This window comes from Colletes latitarsis, chromosome 7 (assembly GCF_051014445.1).
Source record: "Colletes latitarsis isolate SP2378_abdomen chromosome 7, iyColLati1, whole genome shotgun sequence".
Classification (NCBI taxonomy): domain Eukaryota; kingdom Metazoa; phylum Arthropoda; class Insecta; order Hymenoptera; family Colletidae; genus Colletes; species Colletes latitarsis.
This window is the reverse complement of record NC_135140.1, coordinates 20,905,152-20,924,169: the sequence shown is the minus strand read 5'-3', so window position 1 is coordinate 20,924,169 and position 19,018 is coordinate 20,905,152. Positions and strand designations below refer to the sequence as shown.

At 44.3% G+C, this 19,018-nt stretch overlaps 1 protein-coding gene across 6 annotated transcripts in view; it reads right to left on the bottom strand.

Annotated features, from left to right (window-relative positions):
• The window catches only part of LOC143343663 (uncharacterized), a 97,542-nt gene that overhangs the window by 37,191 nt on the left and 41,333 nt on the right, over positions 1-19,018 (bottom strand). For 5 of the 6 annotated variants that reach the window (XM_076768777.1, XM_076768781.1, XM_076768779.1 and 2 more), the window contains one exon: positions 3,423-3,497. The exons of the other annotated variant lie outside the window; for it this stretch is intronic. In XM_076768777.1, coding sequence (XP_076624892.1) covers positions 3,423-3,497 — 75 coding nt within the window. The remainder of the gene's footprint in view (positions 1-3,422; positions 3,498-19,018) is intronic. 6 annotated transcript variants of the gene reach the window in all.

Sequence of the window (19,018 nt, the reverse complement as noted above, 5' to 3'; positions counted from 1 at the left end):
AACAACAGCGTCAAGTTCCGCGAAGATTGTCGAATAGCGTATCGCGCGAATCCTTTGTCAGTCTCTGTAGAATCCTCGTAATCCAGACCTAACCTCTAGCCATTTCCAGGGAACCATCGAATATCCCATCAGGTTCAAGAAACAACTTGCACAAAGGATCCCAACGAATCGTCTCGAAGCAACCACCGAGCTACGACATCGATACGCAAACGAGTAAACTGCTCGCATTCGTAGGAAGGCAACGCCCCATCGGGGGAATGGGTTCGCAAGAGCTTGGGAGCCTGGAACGCGGCACAATCGTCCCCAACTCGTTCGGTTTCAAAGTTGCACGCGATACGCAAGACGATTTCGCCAAGTCTCGTTACGCTACAGAGTCTACAGCCACCTCACGACCGGAAACTCGGGAGTTTGGATATTTTTGGGACGCTCGACGGGGCGGTTCGCAGACGTCGTGCAACGACTCCGTTGCTGAAAAGCACAGACCGGCGTTTCTGCGCGGCTCGGTTGTGTACTTTATGGGAAAAGTCTTGATAATGCTGCGGAAAGAGGAGTTCCACGTTCCGTTCTGCCGGCGGAGTGGCCGAGAGCTAAGAATGGAATGACCCGCAATCTGTGGCGACGTCTACGGCTTTCAGCTATGTATTATACATACGCCAGCGTACGTGGAAATGGACGGTCCGAATGGAAAAGGCATCTCGACCTGACTAACACCCCGGGAAAAGCAGCTTTTTCCTATAGCCCGGTGATACTTTGCTGGCTGTCCGGATGTCTGGTTATAGGACCTCTTAGTAGAGGGATAGGATACCTTCTGTTCGAATGGAATCAGATACTGCAATGTATAGATCCCAAACGACTGTCTTAGCTTTGTCTAAAGTCTTAACAAGTTCAACGTTTACGGGGAAAACGGGTGCCAAGCGAGAGACAACTTTCACGAATTCACGAGAAGCGATCCCTCGTTAACGTTCGCTAGCCCCAGTCTGCGACGCGAACGTTATCGAGGGAGTTGACTCCGCGAACAATATCGAGGGGAAAAGTAGCGAACGTTAACGAGGGACTGCTGTGCATCGAGTATCAAATTCGATCACGTGACGTGCACTTATGGGACGGCGGCGAATTTATACCGACACGGTGAGCTAGAGTCCGGAGAGCATTTCGGCATTTCGAACGCGCGCTGGATTTCCTATGCTTCGTTGAATATTAATTTATCCTTGGCCCGAAAATTAAGCTGGTCGCGCGGTCTTCAGCGGGGCTGAAACAAGGACGAAATTCAGTATCACGATCCTGCAAAGGATAATAAGGACATTCAGGATCCAGGGACTTTTACGGCTCATCCATACAATTCATTACAACCAGCAGGTATCTCTTACGAGCTTTGCAGCTACGCCTCGGTGTTCCTCGTGTACTCGGGAATGTAAGCACCGTGTACTTTCCTCGACGTGACGAGCGATCGTGTCGGATAAGCCGTGCAGCTACTAGCGACACCGTTTGAAAATGTAGCATTCCAACCTGTTGTAATAATCTTTGAAGCTTGGCGAGACGTCACGTTACTCCGATACTCCTTATAGAAACGTCACGAGGAGACATGACGAAAAAGACATCCGCGTTGTCGTCGCGGTTAAAGCGTCCCTTGCGTTGACAACGCGGTACCCACGGACTGCTCTCTGCGTGAGTAACAATGGCAACATAATAGATCGAACAATTTCGCGACTGGTGCCACTCCCAACTACCAAACGAACACCCTCGGTCGTCCCAAGTTCAGTAATTACACGGCTGACTACCCTCCTCCTCTGCTGTCTTTAATTGCCCCACTTGATTCGCAATTACCCGAATATCATCTCAGCTCACCGTGTTCCGTCGCAGGAAAAACTACTTGCTTCGACGCAGGGAAATTATTCGAAACCCCTCAGACTCGATAATTACGTAACCGCCACTCTACGCCCCCTGTACGTCGTCGACGAGTCGCAATTAAAGCGGCTCGACTGGCTTGGTTCCATTATTCTAGCCCCGGAGAAATGAATTTCGACACTCTTCGGCGTGGGTGGGATTGATTAGCACCACGAAAAAGGAGGGAAACGACGTAATTCGTAACGAGCGGCTCCGATATCGGTCGGATTAATGATCGTACTGGGCTAATAATGCTAGTAACAACCGGCCAAAACTGGTTTATTATCTGGCGCATGGCGGATGTTAAAGTGAACTAAGCAGAGTTTCGAACGGGCTACCGCGGCTGTTCCTCCGCCCCCAGGGAAGGGTAAGTTAATATCGTCGCCGGCTAGATCGAATTTACGCGGGAAAAGGAAATCACTGAACGACCCAACCCGCTGTTTTTCAACGAGGCAGGTATCAGAGGTCATTTCAGTTCGGAACTTCTGGTCCGAATGGACCTTTTTCTTCGTGTAATAGCGCGCGACGCGTCGCTCCGGGAACCGTCGCGACGGTTGGACGTAGCGCTGTTATGAAATATGGGTATAACGAGCGTGTCTAGATGTAGAAATAGTCTCTGGACTATTACTGTCCATTAGAAAACGGGGGCAAGAGGTTGGAATGGGTCTTCCTGTGCTTGGGCAGGTCGAAAACCCCGATTTAGTTGATGTTCACCAACAGCCATCACGGTGCGGTGAACTTCGACGAAGTTGGTGGGCTCATTCTGACCAAATCCACTCACCTCACCTCCTCGTTGGGGCCCCTGGGGCTCTGTACTGCAGGGTACAGAGTGCGAAAGAGTGAGTGGTAAGCGAATAGTGGGTGACCAAGTGGCTGTGAAGTGTTCATGAAGATCAAGCTCGACCAGAATTAAAGAAGACAGAAGCAAACGCATAATTACATAATTGTATAATATTACTTAAGGTAAAATAACATAATTAGACCTTTCCCCCGTCCTACCCTCGTGTTTCACACCCCGCGTATGCATATCTGGCTTAGACGCAGTTCTATAGAACCATATTCGGAATTGTCCGAGCTAAGCCCATCATACTCGCGTTACGTCGATGAAAGCGCGCGAATTTCAAATCGTGAAAGGGATACGCGTTGTAAATTCGTTTCTCTGGCTAAGCACAGCCGTCCAAACGTGTATCGCAGTACACGGCTGACCTCGTACGGCACTTGTTATTACTGTTTCCACGGCCTGACGAATTTCGGGGGCGAATTTGATCCGAATATCGCGACGTCGCGAAAAATTCGTGCAACGTGGCGGTGGAACGCTGACAAACGCAGAATCGTTTCGTTAACAAGCGCGCTAGAAGGAAATTGCGAATTGAAAATTAAACGCGGCCCGAAAAACGCGTCCCCGATGCGCCGCGACACGATCAATTTTATATTTCCTGCCCGCCGCGTCTAAAATTCAACTGGCAACGAAATTGCTTTCCGTTTGTCCGTGAAAACGGCTGAGAGATTCGATTCGAGAAACAAAATAGCATACTCACGTCTCCCGCGCGGCTGGACTTGCGGCGTCTCGCTTGAGATTTGAGAGGGTTTCCTCCGAAGTTGCATGCTTCTTCCTGAAATAAATTTCGTGATAAAATAATGAAGAACCGAAACCTATCCGTACTTCTACCACAGACAAGCCGAATACGAAGTACGTATTTCTAACCTGTTGATATTTCCTCGTTATTATCAATTATTGTTTAATTACATAGCAAATGATATGAGCTAATGGCTGCGTTCTTTTTATAAGAAGATCTTCAGATAACTCTTCGACTGATAATATGGTTTCCACATAATGTTTAATTAAGGGACGCGTTGAGGTTAGGGTTTTCGGAAGATTCTATGTTACGTTCGTAGTGCCACCTAGCGTTTCAATTGCCCAAGTTTCCTGATTCCATGGGATTCCCAGGGTGTAGAAGTAATCTAACTTTGACTATCGTAGTTTTGATACGTACGTAGTCGTACTATTATTTTTTATCGTAAACACAACTGTAAAATAATATTGCTAGTTCGACACTCTGTGCGTGATTTCGCAACTTTTATTCTCATCAAAATACAAATTTTATAACAATTTTACACCTGACAGACCAATTTAATCACGGACAGAATAGGTAACATTCACAGTTTATAGCGTGGATGTACAATACGCATTCTGCGAACAATTTTCGAAACTGTCACACGTTTTTTAATAAATTTCAATACTGTCAAACACTTTGCTAATTCAACGACACATTTTACGAAACACACACTGAAGACTTAGTGAGAAAACTACTGATAGAACCAACAGAATAAGGTTTTTATAAAATATCAAAATTTTGCCTCCGTTTCGCAATAAACTTTGGTCAAAACGGTTTCGATTTAATATCGACTCGCTATTGAGCTGTCTAATCAAGAAACCAACGCGAAATAAATTGAAATTCCACGATATGTTTTTTCTCAGATGGCGTTTCATATTGAAAACTCTATTCGTTGTGCTTTGAGCTTTGCAAATTTTTACCTCGACCTCTGTGGCCACGGCTTTCAGTTGCAAAATGTTATTCCTCCCCGGCGCCACTTCCATAGAATAGAGGGAGGAAGAGAGAGAGAGAGAGAGAAAATTAAAAATGCAGCGGACGACAATGTCTAGGTGAAAAATTTCTCCCTGTCTTCAAAATTATGAAAATTATCCACGGTTAAACCGACCCCTTTTTACATGACCTATTTTCTAACATTTTGTGGTATTATTTACGCATTCCCTGACATTAACGATATCTTTTAAAATTTTCCAAAGTCCGTCGGAATTTCTTTCGGTCAACGTTTTAATAAAAATTAACATTCATATCAATTTAGCTTTGTTTAGTTTATTCTCTTTTTCCCCCGCCTCAAAGAACAAATTTTAATATTTTTAAATTCACGGGAATATTCGGCAAACTTTCGTGAGAGAACTTTGGCGAACCAACAGTTCTGGTATTCCTGGATTTTTGTTAGTTTGCACTGGGTTTCGGATCATATTGCTACCTACTTTTATATTTATTTTGGTTTCAGTTTTAGAGGGTAACAGTAGCTTTTGAAAAATACTGGGTATTTCCTCGGGATATCACTAGTTTATAAACTGCAAAAAATATTTAAAAATTCTTTCGAATTCGATCGAATGTACATGCGGTCTAGAGATTTCAATTATGGCATAAAATAAAGAGAGCCACTCAATATTAACCCAGACGCACAGTAAACACGCTCACCCGTGTCGTGCTAATTAGTTGCACAACGCCTTTCTTTAATTAACTGCATTTATTCCCTTATATAATATAACAAAGAGGGCACTTTATTCGTGGAATTGAAACAACATAAGCATGCGATTCCCTTTCTATGTAAAACAATCGTTTCTTAGCTAAAAGTAAAACAATGTGCACGTGTACTTTACATACAAGCACGTGTTTATCCATTTTCGAAAAGTTGAGCAAAGTCCTCCCGTAACAAGGGCTTCGTACGATGGTCCATTCAGCCAAGAAATTCCCTAGTAGTTTCAGAGCCTCATAACCTAACAATTTAGAATCAATATTGGACACGCTGTGCGCCCAACTCGAACTTGAGAGGTTAGGTCAAACCAATGAACGGCAAAAGCCACTCAACAGCTTTAGACTTCCGAATGAAAACGTTTACATGGATGGTCGTAATTGGTTGAAAAACACTGCGTTTCTGCCTTAATCCGTTGGAATTATTTTTGCAAGAAATTGTCGACCCCGTTTTGTGTCCTAGGCTCCACGGGGGCACGGAATTGCTCGGAACGACTGGGGCTAGGGCGTAGCGTGTTGCAAAACAACCAGGGGAAAACCACCCCTTGAACAACCATCGCTACGAAATAACCGGGCTGAAGTGGCTACGTCGCATCATCCTATTTTCCTCGCGGCGCGCGCGCGATTCACGTGAAAACACGCCCTCCTCGCAGCGGGGAAGGCCCGTGCGAAATTAACGACGCTAATGATCGTCGCTGGCGCGACGCTTCCCCCTGAAAGCGAATTAGAAAAATAATTACTCGATCCGATGTCCCGTGAATATTAAGCTCCACGGGTTTCCGCGAATTCCGCTGATTACCGCAACCGAGAAAAAAATTAATCCCGTGCAATCGGAATTTCTGGGTGCAATTGCCGGAGGGCGGCTGAGGATTGATGACCAATGGGATTTGATTGATTCTATAGTCTCTGGTTCGCAAGCTCCATTGTTCGGTTGCTTGAATAGGAGGTCGGGTTTATCGTTCAAGTGGCTTCGTTAGAAAACTTCTTTGCCCCTCCAAGGAATCATTATTTGACGTAATTTTTCACCCCTCGAAGGGCAGAATTAATGCTGCCACTTCGGTCGTGATCAATCAAAATTTCCAGGAAACTGATTTTTCCGAGACCCGGGGATCTTTCAGTACTCTCTTTCAGGTTGCAACAGCTGGATCCCAATCTAGCGACAACTTGAAAGATATTCGCAGTTTCCTGGCTTTTAAGATCCGAGGTCTATTTCAGTATATTATTCATACTCCTCCTTCACCGCGATTTGTTTTCTCGAAATCGAAAAGGTTAGAAGTCGACATTTTTTGTTAAAGCCGGTTGTCATGCTTTCGCGTGTTTCGCTGTTAAGAAACCGCTAAAATGTTGCGGTAGAACCGTGCCATTCGGGAGCCCGGCTTCCGCAACTTTGTAGCCGGGGGAAATCTTTAGAAAATGAAATCGTCGGGCACGATAGAACAGAGTGCTTTCACCCTGAGAAGTCAACGAAAGTTTCTACGGCGTCTGTACACGCGATACTTTGCCTAGCGGTGAAACAATCTCCGTTTTAAGGCTTCCATCTCCGTTTTCATCTCCTCCCGTCCGTTGCTCACGATAACTTCGCGTTATCATTATCGAGCGCATTCTTACTTGGTCGGCGAGTACCGTTCAAAATTCACGGAACCCGTTGGCGAGAACGGGAAACCATCAATTTTACGGGTGCTTTGAAAGATAAGGTTTAAAGTAACGACGACGGGGAATACTTATTTACAGCCTCCGTGTTATTTTTTTGGGGGCGGGGAGGGGGTTAAACAAATCATTGCTTTCGAAATTACATTGGAAAAGACGAATACCTAACCTCTAACAAGCACCTACATTTTTGAGACAATCATAACGCGCAGTAGTTGACATAAATCTCGCGAAGTCTGACCGACCAATGAAAGAACGTTAGTGAATTATTCTAGGGAATTTCTTCTTTGCACTATAAAACACAATGGTAATAACCTTTCGAAAATTGATTCTATGCAAGTCACATAGAGTGGTCTGCTATTGAAAGGCACGAAACCATACGGTCGAGTTTCTTAAAAATGGAACCTGCGAGCAGAGTGAATTCGCTTCGTCGCACCGGTTGCCGGGGCGAGATTTCTCTCCGTGGCGCAGCCAGTTCGAAATTTCCCGGAGACAGAGAAAAATAATGTGCGAAACGACATTCTCCGGGCGCATCGGATTACCCGCCCGTCACGCTTGGCCCGCGCCGTTTGCATTTAGAGCCAAACGAAACTGCAGCTCCCCTATTCCGTGCCTCTCTGGCCGCATTATATCGCGTAACAACAGGCTGCGCCGTTATTTCACGTTTATCTCCCTCTTCTATGCAGAGATTACGCCCATGATCGTTCCCACACTCCCTCCGCCTGGGAGAATGAAACGATCACCATCAGAGGGCTACGACCTGTCGATTCTCGCTACTCCAACATCGTTATTAGATTTTTATACTCTATTCTCAAATATTCCAATATTTGGACAGAATTCTCGATATCGTTACCATCTTCAAAAATAGTGGACTTATCGGTAAGGCAACCTGGCAAGCTTTAAATGGTGGGGTGGGTCGAGCACTTGTGAGAAAGATTGGCTACCCTCTGGCGGCGAGCGCGGGAAGCATCGCGAATAAGAAGCGCACAACGATACGTGACGAATAATAGATTTAGGGAACACATCTTGGGGCAACGTGAGAATGTCATTCCTTAAGGAGACGTAATTCCTGTAAACCCTCGGTAATATCCACTAGAATTAATTATCTCGATCATCCGAACTCGTTGTCTTTTAATATAGAGATCCCAAACCCTTGCGTCTTACGTTAGGCTACGCTCAGTGGAAGTGATAACAGCGAAGGATAGATTACGTACTCTGACACGTCCCATCACTCAAACTGCAAGCCCAACCCTAATTATCCTGGTTCTCCAGACTCCCTTTCTTGGCCTGGAGGTCTCAATCCCACGTGCCTTGTGTTATACTGCTTAGGGTGAAAGGCGTGAAGGATAGGTTGTGTACCTCGACAAGTTCCATCACTCGAATAGCGAATTTTCCAAATCCATCGCTGACCTCGTTGTGGAAATAAAGAACAAACACATGGGAATGATCACCTGCTCGCTTCCATCTTACGGGGCATGTTTCTGAAATGTAAGCGAAGAAATCCCTGCCTCGTTGATGGAAGACGTTTCATTCTTCCTCTCGTTTGTGCGTCTACCTTGTCCCTGGGGTAGCTTCTGGTATTACCGGGGGGGTTGGAACAATACTTCTAGACTGGTAGACGTCGGGGACAATGCGGCAGCATCGCCTCTTTTCGCATTAATAGGCCAGACAGAGTGACTTACGGAAAGTTTGGTCAAGTTTTGTCCGCAATATGCTCTTTTATCCTACGATCCTCCCTTTGGTCTCGGTTTCTCTTGAAAGGCGGTACAAAGTTACGCGAAACGACGCCCCAAGGCACACTTTCAAACGCGCCACCGCCGTCGTGGAATCTCCGTAAACTTCTGATCGTCAGGTTTTTACGCATGATTGAATACGGTTTGCGAGAAGCTATTGCGTGCCATTCATACTTCTAGACGATACCTTTTGTCTCTCTTTCCGCTCGAAGAACGAAACAAGTTTCCGCGAGCGTGTGCCATATTAATCATTTAGTTACGGCCTCCCGCGGAATGTAAAGCGCATGTAGATTTCGTTCTCTAGTAACTTGTGCGCGTAACAAACGCCTCGTTGTACATTCTGCGTACCAAGAGAATTAATTCGGACGCAACACGTTCTAGCTGCGTCCAGACGATACCTTATTTCAAGAATTTCCGCGGCGCTGGAATTGAACATAGTGGCTCTCGTGTTGAAACGGGAGTTTCTTCGCTGGAAATGTAAATGTGGTATCAACTTGAATAATTTTTCGTTTATTACTGTGAAAATGTTGAGTTGAAAAAAAACGAAGAAAAATACAGACCGGGACGCGGGCACAGTTCGTAGTCGGGCACCACGCTGTCGTGCCATCGAGGTCATTTCCCTCGGAAAATAATTTTCCTGTATACGCGTTATGCGAACCAGTTTCGCATGGTAGATATTCATTTATTAAGTAAACAACAACAGCGAGACACCTACTAGTATCATGACAGAACGCCAGAGAACAAAGAACACGGGTCGCAATAGGAAGGTACAAGCACCCACTGTTGTACGTATTCTAATTATCCTAGACGTTTGGATTCCTTTTCATGGTGCAGAGGTCCAAGCTGTTTGTTATGCTACATTCGCTTGGGGTGATAGCAGTAAACGATGAGTTGTACGTCCTGTCAAGTTTCTTGGAGTCAAACTATCATAATCATCATCTTGAACCCCTTCTCTCGATTTGAAGGGTCCAGTTGCACCCTGTCGCGTCTTAGATTGTGCCTTATTTGAGGTGGAAACAACGATAGGTGTAAACAACGTCGCTCAGAAACCGAGTCTTCCAAATTCATCGTTCATCTCGTCGCGGAAATGAAAAACGAATGAAAGGGGAATGATATACGTTTCTCACACCGGGAGGATTAATTTGTAGGTAACACGTTCTCGCCACGCGCGGAGGATGTCTTTGTTCGAGGATATTCAGACGCTTGAATTGAACATGGCGGCTCTTGCACCGAAACGGGGAGCTTTGTCGCTGAGCGTGTAAATGTGTTTCATCGCTTGAAACAATTTTTTCTGTACGAGAACGTTCAGTAGTAGAAAAGGGAAGAAAAATTCATTTCGGCGTACCCGGGGATGCGATCTCGAGGCCACGTGTTCTCGTAGTCGAGGATCCTACTGCCGTTTCATCGAGGTCGTTTCTCTTATTAATTAATTTTTTGCCCGTATTCACGCTACGCGAACGAGCTTCTCGCGCTAGATATTTATTAATAAAATCTCATTAAATTCTGTACGATACAAAGTTCCGAGAACTCGAGTCACTGGATGCAAGATTGGTCCAAAGAAAAAACCGTATCCTTGTATCTTGAACCGTCCTTAAAGTTGGTCGTTCGATTCTTTTTGTCCACCTTCGTTCGTCCTTCTCAGCGTCGCGGTTAATTTACGACCTTGCTGCCCTACGGCGCGTTTAAGCAGAACACAATCGCGATGCGAGGATAGGTTGAGCAGGACGAACACGCGCGACCTCTGTCTCGCCGGAGACAGACAGAAGCGCGGGGGATGCGCTGTTACAAAGGTCCAGCGATATTTTAACTCGCGCATTGTACTGACAGAACTGTAAAGGAAATAAATTATCGCGCCCGGGAGACTAGCCTGGCGGTGTTTCTTCGCGGTCAGAACAATTCCGCGCGGACTCTGCCCTCCGTCCTTGCCCTTCCACGGTGACGATTCTCAGGAGAACTTGCGAAAGACGAGCTACGCACGCGCGAAATTGTCTTACGGAATTGCCGCGTTATTCGCGTCGTTTATTTTTGCAATAAACCTCCTTTAAAACCCGCCGTGGCACTAAAATCGTTATTTATAGACGGAGGGTGAGCATGGAAGTACGTACTCGGGTTAGTAAAATGAAAGATTGTAATCCCCAAGTCGAAAGATACTCGTGAAAAGTGTAACACTTGCTACGTCCGAGTCTTTGAAATATAATTGTCGTTCGGAATCGAACGCGACGGTTTTTTTAACTCCTCCCGTCGACACCCTAGCTTCAACAGGACCTAGTGTCGCGAAACAGTCGAAACGAAATGGCTGAAAAAACGTCGCAAACGATCGTCATCGCCTGCGAGCTTTTACAGCTGCTCCATTTTCGTGGACAATTTTTCTGGGTTCCATCGAGCGTGGCACAATTCACGAGTTTTATTTTTCTTTTTCTTTTTTCATCGTGTGGCCGACGGTATCAACGAAGTTCGAGAAAAGGGAGTTGAAAACGCGTACAACGACCGTCGGAATTTCCAATTCCCTGCGTATTGGCCTCGATTACCGGCCGGACACGGCATTTTTTTTAGATATTTGGGGACACCGTAGAATGTGCCAGGCAAGGATTAATTCGAGAGCCCTAACCATACTACGCGGTCGTCCCCGTTAGGCTGCGCCGTCAGCGCCATCTGAAATTGGGTAAATTGCGGACAAGGTCTCAGTCAAAATAGTAACTAGATGTAGTGCCTGGTTTTTTAGTTACATTTATAACTACTAGCGATGTTTTTTCGAAAGAAGAACTACGGAGTCCTTTTCGAGAGGATTAGAACGTTGTTGGGTATGTTCGTTCCCGAATTCGAACGAATAAAAAACTTGAAACTCCAGGTGACCGGAAGCACGCAAAGCTCGCCAGAGCTTCGTCGTAAAAACTGTGGCCATTTCACCACTATTTTTTACGAGGTCATGCATTCTGTAGCACGAAGTTGAAGCGCGGAAAATAAAAGTAGTTACTGGGTAAGTCTTCGCTTTAGAGGGGAAATGGCGGTGTGCTTACTTGCAACGTCGAAAGTCTAGGTACGGTATAGGTTAGGACAGGGGGCCAAAGTGTTTTTTATAGGTTAGGACAAAAGTCCAGAAGCGTTGGATATGAGTTAGAATCCACTGGAACTTCTATGGAATTTTCTGTTTTCTAGAAACAAATCCCAATTGAACATTTCCTTTGCGATTAATGTCCAGAGTCAGTGGCCATTCGTTTAAGAGATTTTTGCAAAGTTGGGATTACATAACTCATAACTAGCTATCAATTTTATAGATTTCGCTCACGTCTCGTGAATCCCTGTCGAATAAATCACTCAAATACGCAGTTCTGATCCTCGTACGTACCGCCAACTTCAGGAAAGGATCAGTCTATAATTAATCGTTAACCGAATACGTGCGGAATTCGATCATCCACCGTCGGTCTGGGAAGAGATATCGAATCTGTTAATTCCTGACTGAACGTTCGAGCACTTTTAGCGGCAGATGAACAACCTTGAATTACAGAGATCACAGGGAATCTAGTAATCTTGAAAATAATGTACCAGTCGCGTCACTGAAGGCTGTCCTAGGTAGAACGCGCCGCTTTTCGCGCGCAATCAGACCAGGTCCCCCTTTTCTCTCGCGAAAATTTCCGTTCCATACGCTTCGTCTGCGCGTCAAAGGCACCCTCTACCCGTAAGAGAAACGTTTGTTGCGCATATTTATAGTGGATCCCGAAGGTTCCCCCGCCGTCAACTTGCCTCGTCTCACGATGCAAGGCTTTCTTCGTGATACGATAAGTTACCCAAACCCCTCTCAAAGCTCTCTTTCATCACCCGGCCGCGCGCGTATATCTTTTCATAGTATAGAAGTCACGAATGGTTATGACAGATTCAATACTTTTCATGATCCCCATCTTTGGACGGCTCAGACGAAAAAGGCCCCTGGCCCAAGGCTGTCGTTAATGCAGTCATGGTTGCCGGGTAATGGTTCGCGTAATGAAAGTTATGGTGCAGGCCTTTGAAAGAGACCAGACGTGTTTAGTGTAGGTCCAGGATTCAGAAGGGTGTATGGGTTAAGACACGAGCCTAAGACTTTAGTTAGACTAGGTTAGGCTAGAACTCTTTGTTATGGAGTAGGTCAAAGGACTAGATGTATCGAGCATAGTTCAGCGCAGGGGTCTGGTAAAAAGTGTTCCACAATACATGGCACACGAGTCCTGGAAGTGAGTGTTACAGGGTAGGTCGAAGGGGCCGTAAATGTTGGGGGTAAATTAGGACAAGGGTCTAGGGGTGTGCAGCATGGGTTAGTACAAAAACCTACGAGTGGTAGGTAGATGTCAAAACAAGGGTTCAAGGCGGCTATAATTTAGGACATGCTCGGTATGGGTGAGGTCACGGGTTGAGAAGTCGTTGGCCAACTCTACAAATAGGCACTACACACCCCCTAAATATAAATAACCATCCATTCTCGCGATTACTAAGATTTTCAAGAATTGTTCCATCGCATTGAAACGACACCACCCGTTTTACCGAAATGAAATATCGATCGTTGCAAACCACTTTTATAATTGCCATTTGGCCAAACTCTCGGACTCAAACCGACGACACGTTCGCGCGATGTGCGCTCGGTAAACCATCGGAAGAAACGTTGTCGCGTCGGGGGGTTCATATTAAATTAAGTCCAGTAATTTAACCAGACGCGCGAAAATATATTCCTAAGCTAACGTCGGTACCGAAATTTAACGATTAATGGTTTCGTCGCGACCGTGGCGGTCCTCTCGACGCAATAAAATAGAACAATTTATAACAGAACTTCTCCTCGACCGTTTCACCGGCTCTGGAGGCCAAAAATTTATCGACTGCGCCACTGTGAAGGGCCGCCTAGCCTCGATTGTTGCTCGCACTCGCAGCGTACGGTCCAGGAAATCGGCTCTCTGAAATTGCTCCGTGAAATAAAGATGAAAAGTGGCTTTGGAGGGGAGGAAGCGGAGAGGTCAGAGTCGCAGCGTTAATTAGCGCAGAAAATACTGCCACGGTTTTTCGACCGTCGAAACAGCGAGGGAACTCCCGCGCTTAGTTTCTCATTGTCTACACGATATTTCATAATTAATAAGCGCCGCGTAGATTTGCGTTTTCTTCGTTCGACCCGGTGTTTTCATTCGAAACAATTCCGATATGAAAGGAAGACTCATTGAGCGTTCGACCATTCGCTTTCGTATCCAAGTGCGTGCGTCTGCGTTACAATGCAGCGGAGGGGGGCAGTGGAGTATTTGTTATTTCCGCGAAAATACCTTCAATGGAAGTTTGTTGTCCGAGAGCGTCTTTGGGCTTTTCTGTTCACAACTATTGTATTATTCCAGAGTTTCTTCGACTTTCCATGCTTTTCTTCGCGGACAATAATTTCCAAGATTTCTTACCCACGAATTACGTTTATAAGGAGATTTTCCTATTGTACTCTCGCGTTGGTGTTCCTCATTAGTGGTAACGACATGGCTTCGAAGGAATCCTCAATAATACTTCGCCGATAGCTGTTTGTAGGGTCGGCGAACGCGGCCAAAGCGCGGGAAATAAGAACCAGCGTCAAGTAAGAAACCCAGTGGTGGTGGGGGTACCTGCTAAGTGGCCTTGAGCGGCCAATTGATTCCGCCGCGACTTTTCCTGTTTCAATGTCGATTTTCTTACGAACGATGCCTCGTACGAACAAATTTCATACCACATTTTCGACTTACTTTTTCGCGTAGAATCACCCCCCCCCCCCTCCCCGGCCAAAGTAAAAACAATTTTATAGAAGAAATCTGATCATTGATCGTGCGACATTTAACTGTACCTCCACTTCAGGAGACGCTATAGGCCGGCCTAGATTCTAGAATCGCCAACATATACCTTCCTTTGTATCTGAAGAATCATTAATTTACAGATCTGTTTTTATCGCCGTTCGCTATCAAGTGTTCCATTGATCGAACGATAACGATTCCGCATCCAGAAGGGACTCGACGATCTTTTGACCCAGCGTTCACAATACGATGCTCGCTGTAAAATCCAATAATAAGCGGGAAACCAACAGTTTCTAATGATATTGCGTCGGTGCAGTGCTGGTTTTCCCCATTCGCGATCGTTCCCCGCGATTAATGGACCGATCAGGCTACGATTCCGCCTTTAACGCGTTCCGCGAGAAGGCTCGACTCGATTCGAGTGCTGGGTGGTGCACGTAGCGCGAACGAGTTCCTATGAAATAACACACAATGCGGCGGATGATTGCGGCGCTCGACGTATCGAACGCTGCCGCGAGAATTCAGTCCCTTTATCGCGGTAATAGCCGAGGCGCGGGGCAGATTTGTGCAATACTTTCGACAGCCGGGCGTTTCCATTCGGCGATTGTCGCCACGCTCGGGAATATAATAACGATTGCGTCGCGCGTTACGATACTCGATGAAACGGACCAGCGGCGTACCTAGGTATTTCACGACGGGAATGCGACTAAAAATTAACCCCCATCGGTCGAAAGGTCCCATTGTAGGGACGTAACAATCGCGCCGTAGAAAATGGAGGGCTCCGCTAAAGGGAACGTGCAAAGAATTTCGTTTTGATTCGTATTTATTTATCGTCACTCTGGGATAATATTTTATAGCTCACTAGGAAAAGCTGTTTGAAATTTTCCTGGCTGAAATAAAGCTATTGTCACCTAGTCACCTAGAAACGTTCTTAAATTTGATTGGAATTAATAAATGTGCGAAGGAAACAGGAGGGGGCTGAATCTACGCGAAAAAATCAGTCGAGGACGTAGAGTACAATTTTTCTGTGCAGGGCTTTGTTTTCGAGAAAATCGACTTGGAAGATTCGTGGGGCACCGGTGCAATAGCGTATGATTTGGACATCAGCGCAAGTAGAAACAGCGACTAATGAACAGACGCGGCAGACAAATCGTATTCAATCGCTCGCGTATTCGGCAAATATCAAATACAATTACCACGAAAACGAAGCATTGTACGAAAAAAATGTATTCTGCATTTTCGACTTATTTTTTCGCGTAGAAACAATCCTTCCAGGTTGTACCATAATTACTGGAATATCCTGTATAACGTTGTTAAATGGTTAATGGTTCGTACTTTCTTCGATTTTGTTAAATAACAGTAATATTTAGCTATTCCTTGCTTGATAAGGCTGAATCTAATTTCATTTAATTTCACTGCTAAATTTCTTTTTGTATCTATCAGAAAGAATGAAAAAGGAAAGAAGGTAAAATCCAATCAACGCACGTCAAGAATGCACGGACACGGCTCTCGTTCTATTCATCGGTTCCCGGAGGCAGAGATAGAATTAAAGGCAGATCACCCCGTCGACCGTGAATCATGCTGTTAACTTAATTAAACGCAGTTTTAAATTACTGCGCGAAGAGAAAAAGACTGCCAGCGCGCCTCGCGCTATCGATTAATTTGTTAATTTACAACGAGGAAATATCCCAATGCTGGGCTAATTGAAACGTTCGCGACTGCGAGGATATTGTCTGGCGTTTTCAGTCTGTTTATTTCACTGAGAATTTCTGGAGGCCCCCGTTTCTCGCGCGTCGCGAGCGACTATCGAGATACGCGAAACTATAACGATTCGCAGGAGCCTCGTTGTTCTCTGATTATTGTTTTGGAACGTTCGTTATAAAAAGGACGTCGACCCATGAAATTTCGAATTATTATCGTTTTCAAAATTAATGTTTATTTGCTGTGCGTTGCATTTCATAAATATTTTACGGAAAATACCAAAAGACGCCAATATCGTTCCACCAATCGATAGACTTTTACACCTTACGATAAGTCCATTGCTCTGGCGTGTAAATAACCTGGATGCAACGAAAACGAATTATCAATATTATTAATTACCTTCACCGATGGTTCAAAGAGTGCTTTATAGTATCACGGGAATATATTCGAAATATTTCGGTCGCCACGCGAAACTTGGACCCGAAATATCAAAGAAACATAATTAATGCGGGAGTAATTAAGTGCAAAACTTCTTCTGAACTTTAACACCCGGTACTATTTACGTCTGAGGGTAGTTTGTATAATTTCGTCTACCCTCTTCGAACGTTCTATTTATTTTGGAAAATAATTTTAATGCAGTACGGCAGCGGCGCGATTCCCCCCGGTGCAGCTGCGAACAAATTATTAGTCGAAACGATGCAGAGAATTGTAGCGAAACGTTGTTAATCAAAACTTACGGAGAAGTTTCCCAAACGAAACGAGTTCCTGGATTAATCCAGGCCGCATTAATCAAATACTATTGCGATTCCGCCACATTTTTCGACTCTATATTTAGAAAACGCTAGATAATTCTTTTAATAAGTTAAAAAACTATATTATTATTTCGCGCGTATTAAACGAGGGAAGGCAATTAGTTTGGAAACATCGCAACTTCGTTAAATGCAAGTTTCTAATCGATACTCGAGATATTCTTACTCAAAACTTGCAGAGTACTTTACCAACGAAGGTAGTTCCTGAACGAATCTAGGTCAAATTAATCGGACACTGCGTTTCGTGTACAATTTTTATCGCCAAACTTCTAAAAGTATTGGTGCTTTTTCATTGCGAGAAGAAAATTATTTTAAACAATAATTTGGCATCGGTATTCTTGCGACGCGAAAATATTTCCTCGGTAAAATTCCTCTCCGAAATAATCCGAATTACTCTGTTTGATAAAACTTAGTTTTGCGTACACTTGTCGTGAAATGTTGTTAATCAAAGCTCGCAGAGAGGGTTGGTACACAAAACGCGTTTCTGAATTAATCCGTATCGGGCTAATAAAATACTGCATTTCCTGTGCAATTTTTATCTTCAAATTATAAAAGGCACGTATCGATCCTCCTTTATTTCATAAATAAAATAATTAAAAAAGGAAAATTTGGCACCGATCCACTTGCTGCGCGGAAATGTTCCATATAGTATGTTTTACTTGTTATATTGAAACAAAAAAGGATAAAATACGCAGCTCTCGCAACCATTATTCATTTACACATAAACATTTCGACCCGTAGTTTGACGTGCTCTTTCGTATAATCGAAGCAGAAAAAACTTTCATTTTAAAAAAAGTATTGTTGTCGCCGTAAAAATATTGTTCGAACACTAAAAGTGCTGTGAAACTTATTTGCAGAAATATTCTCTGAATTGTTGCGAGCCGTTTAAAAATGTTTTCTGAAACGCAGCTATACATTGTTTGTTGTTTGTGAATTCTATCGGTGGCATGAAACGAACGTTCGATATAGTTTATTGTTAGGTGGGTTTGAGAATTTAAATTTACAATAACACATTGTAAATAACTCTTCTGTTACCGGTTGCGATTTTAAATTGCGTTTTAAAAGTCTGAACTAGTATTTTTAACGTAAATATATTGTATCTTCCTCGGATTATCGAACGAATTATCTCGCTTTTTCTAAAATGGCGTCGGCTCGCAGTTAACCAAAACGTCACGCGTGATGAATGCGTATGCTAACGCGTGCAATTTTTATTTCGCTGACGGTTCTGTCTCTCAGCTACAGAACAAGCAAACCAATTTTGTACAGAATTTATGAGCAGAGAAACATCCTCTCCAGAGAAATTCGCGTCTGCATATCCGGTGAGCCTGTGGAGATAGATTTTACATGGGAATAAGGTTGTCTTCTTAAAAACTTGAACGTTTATGGCGCAATGAAGGAAACATTTTTACTCTGCTTTGTCGGTATCAAGAGAAAAGAAAAGGAAGTGAATCGATTTACTTCCTCGACGTTGCAATATATCGAAGACACACATTCAGGTTCATAACCTGCAAACCGGAACTACGTAAAATAAAGAAAACGCAACGAGAAATAGATTCTTTATTGCAAATAGTAATCAGATTTCGTATTTGTTTCATATAAACAATAGATCGGAAAACTGAGGAAGGTCACTTTAAATCCCTATAATATTAAATAATATAACATTTTGGATATTATTTAATATTGTACGCGGAACATTTCGTTGTACTTTCGGTGTTGAAGTAGTCCAGTCGATTGTTTCGTTCCTGGCTCACCCTGTATTCGAGTACTTGTTTCGACTTGGGTTTTCCCAATATCCGGATCGCGCGAGTTGAAACCCTTCAAATGACACTGACAGGCACTCTCTGGCCCTTGTATTTCGCGCATTAAAATAATTCCCTGGCATGCGCCATGTGCGCGAGCTCTCGGGCCCATAAAACAGTATCACGTCCGATGGCGGACGATAATTTATATCCGGGGATAAAGGCTGCTCGACAGAATTGAAATTTACACAGCAGTCGTAGCCGATCGACTAGCTTCGGGGATTCTCCCTGGTTCGCGTACGAGGATCCGTGCAATTTGATTCCGAGCTTAAAGAGGGTTGTTCCTCTCCATTATTTCAGTGGAAGTCTGGATACGCGCTGGACGTGTCAAAATAATATGAAAATCGCTAACAAAATTTAAAGTTATAACAGAATGGAGAA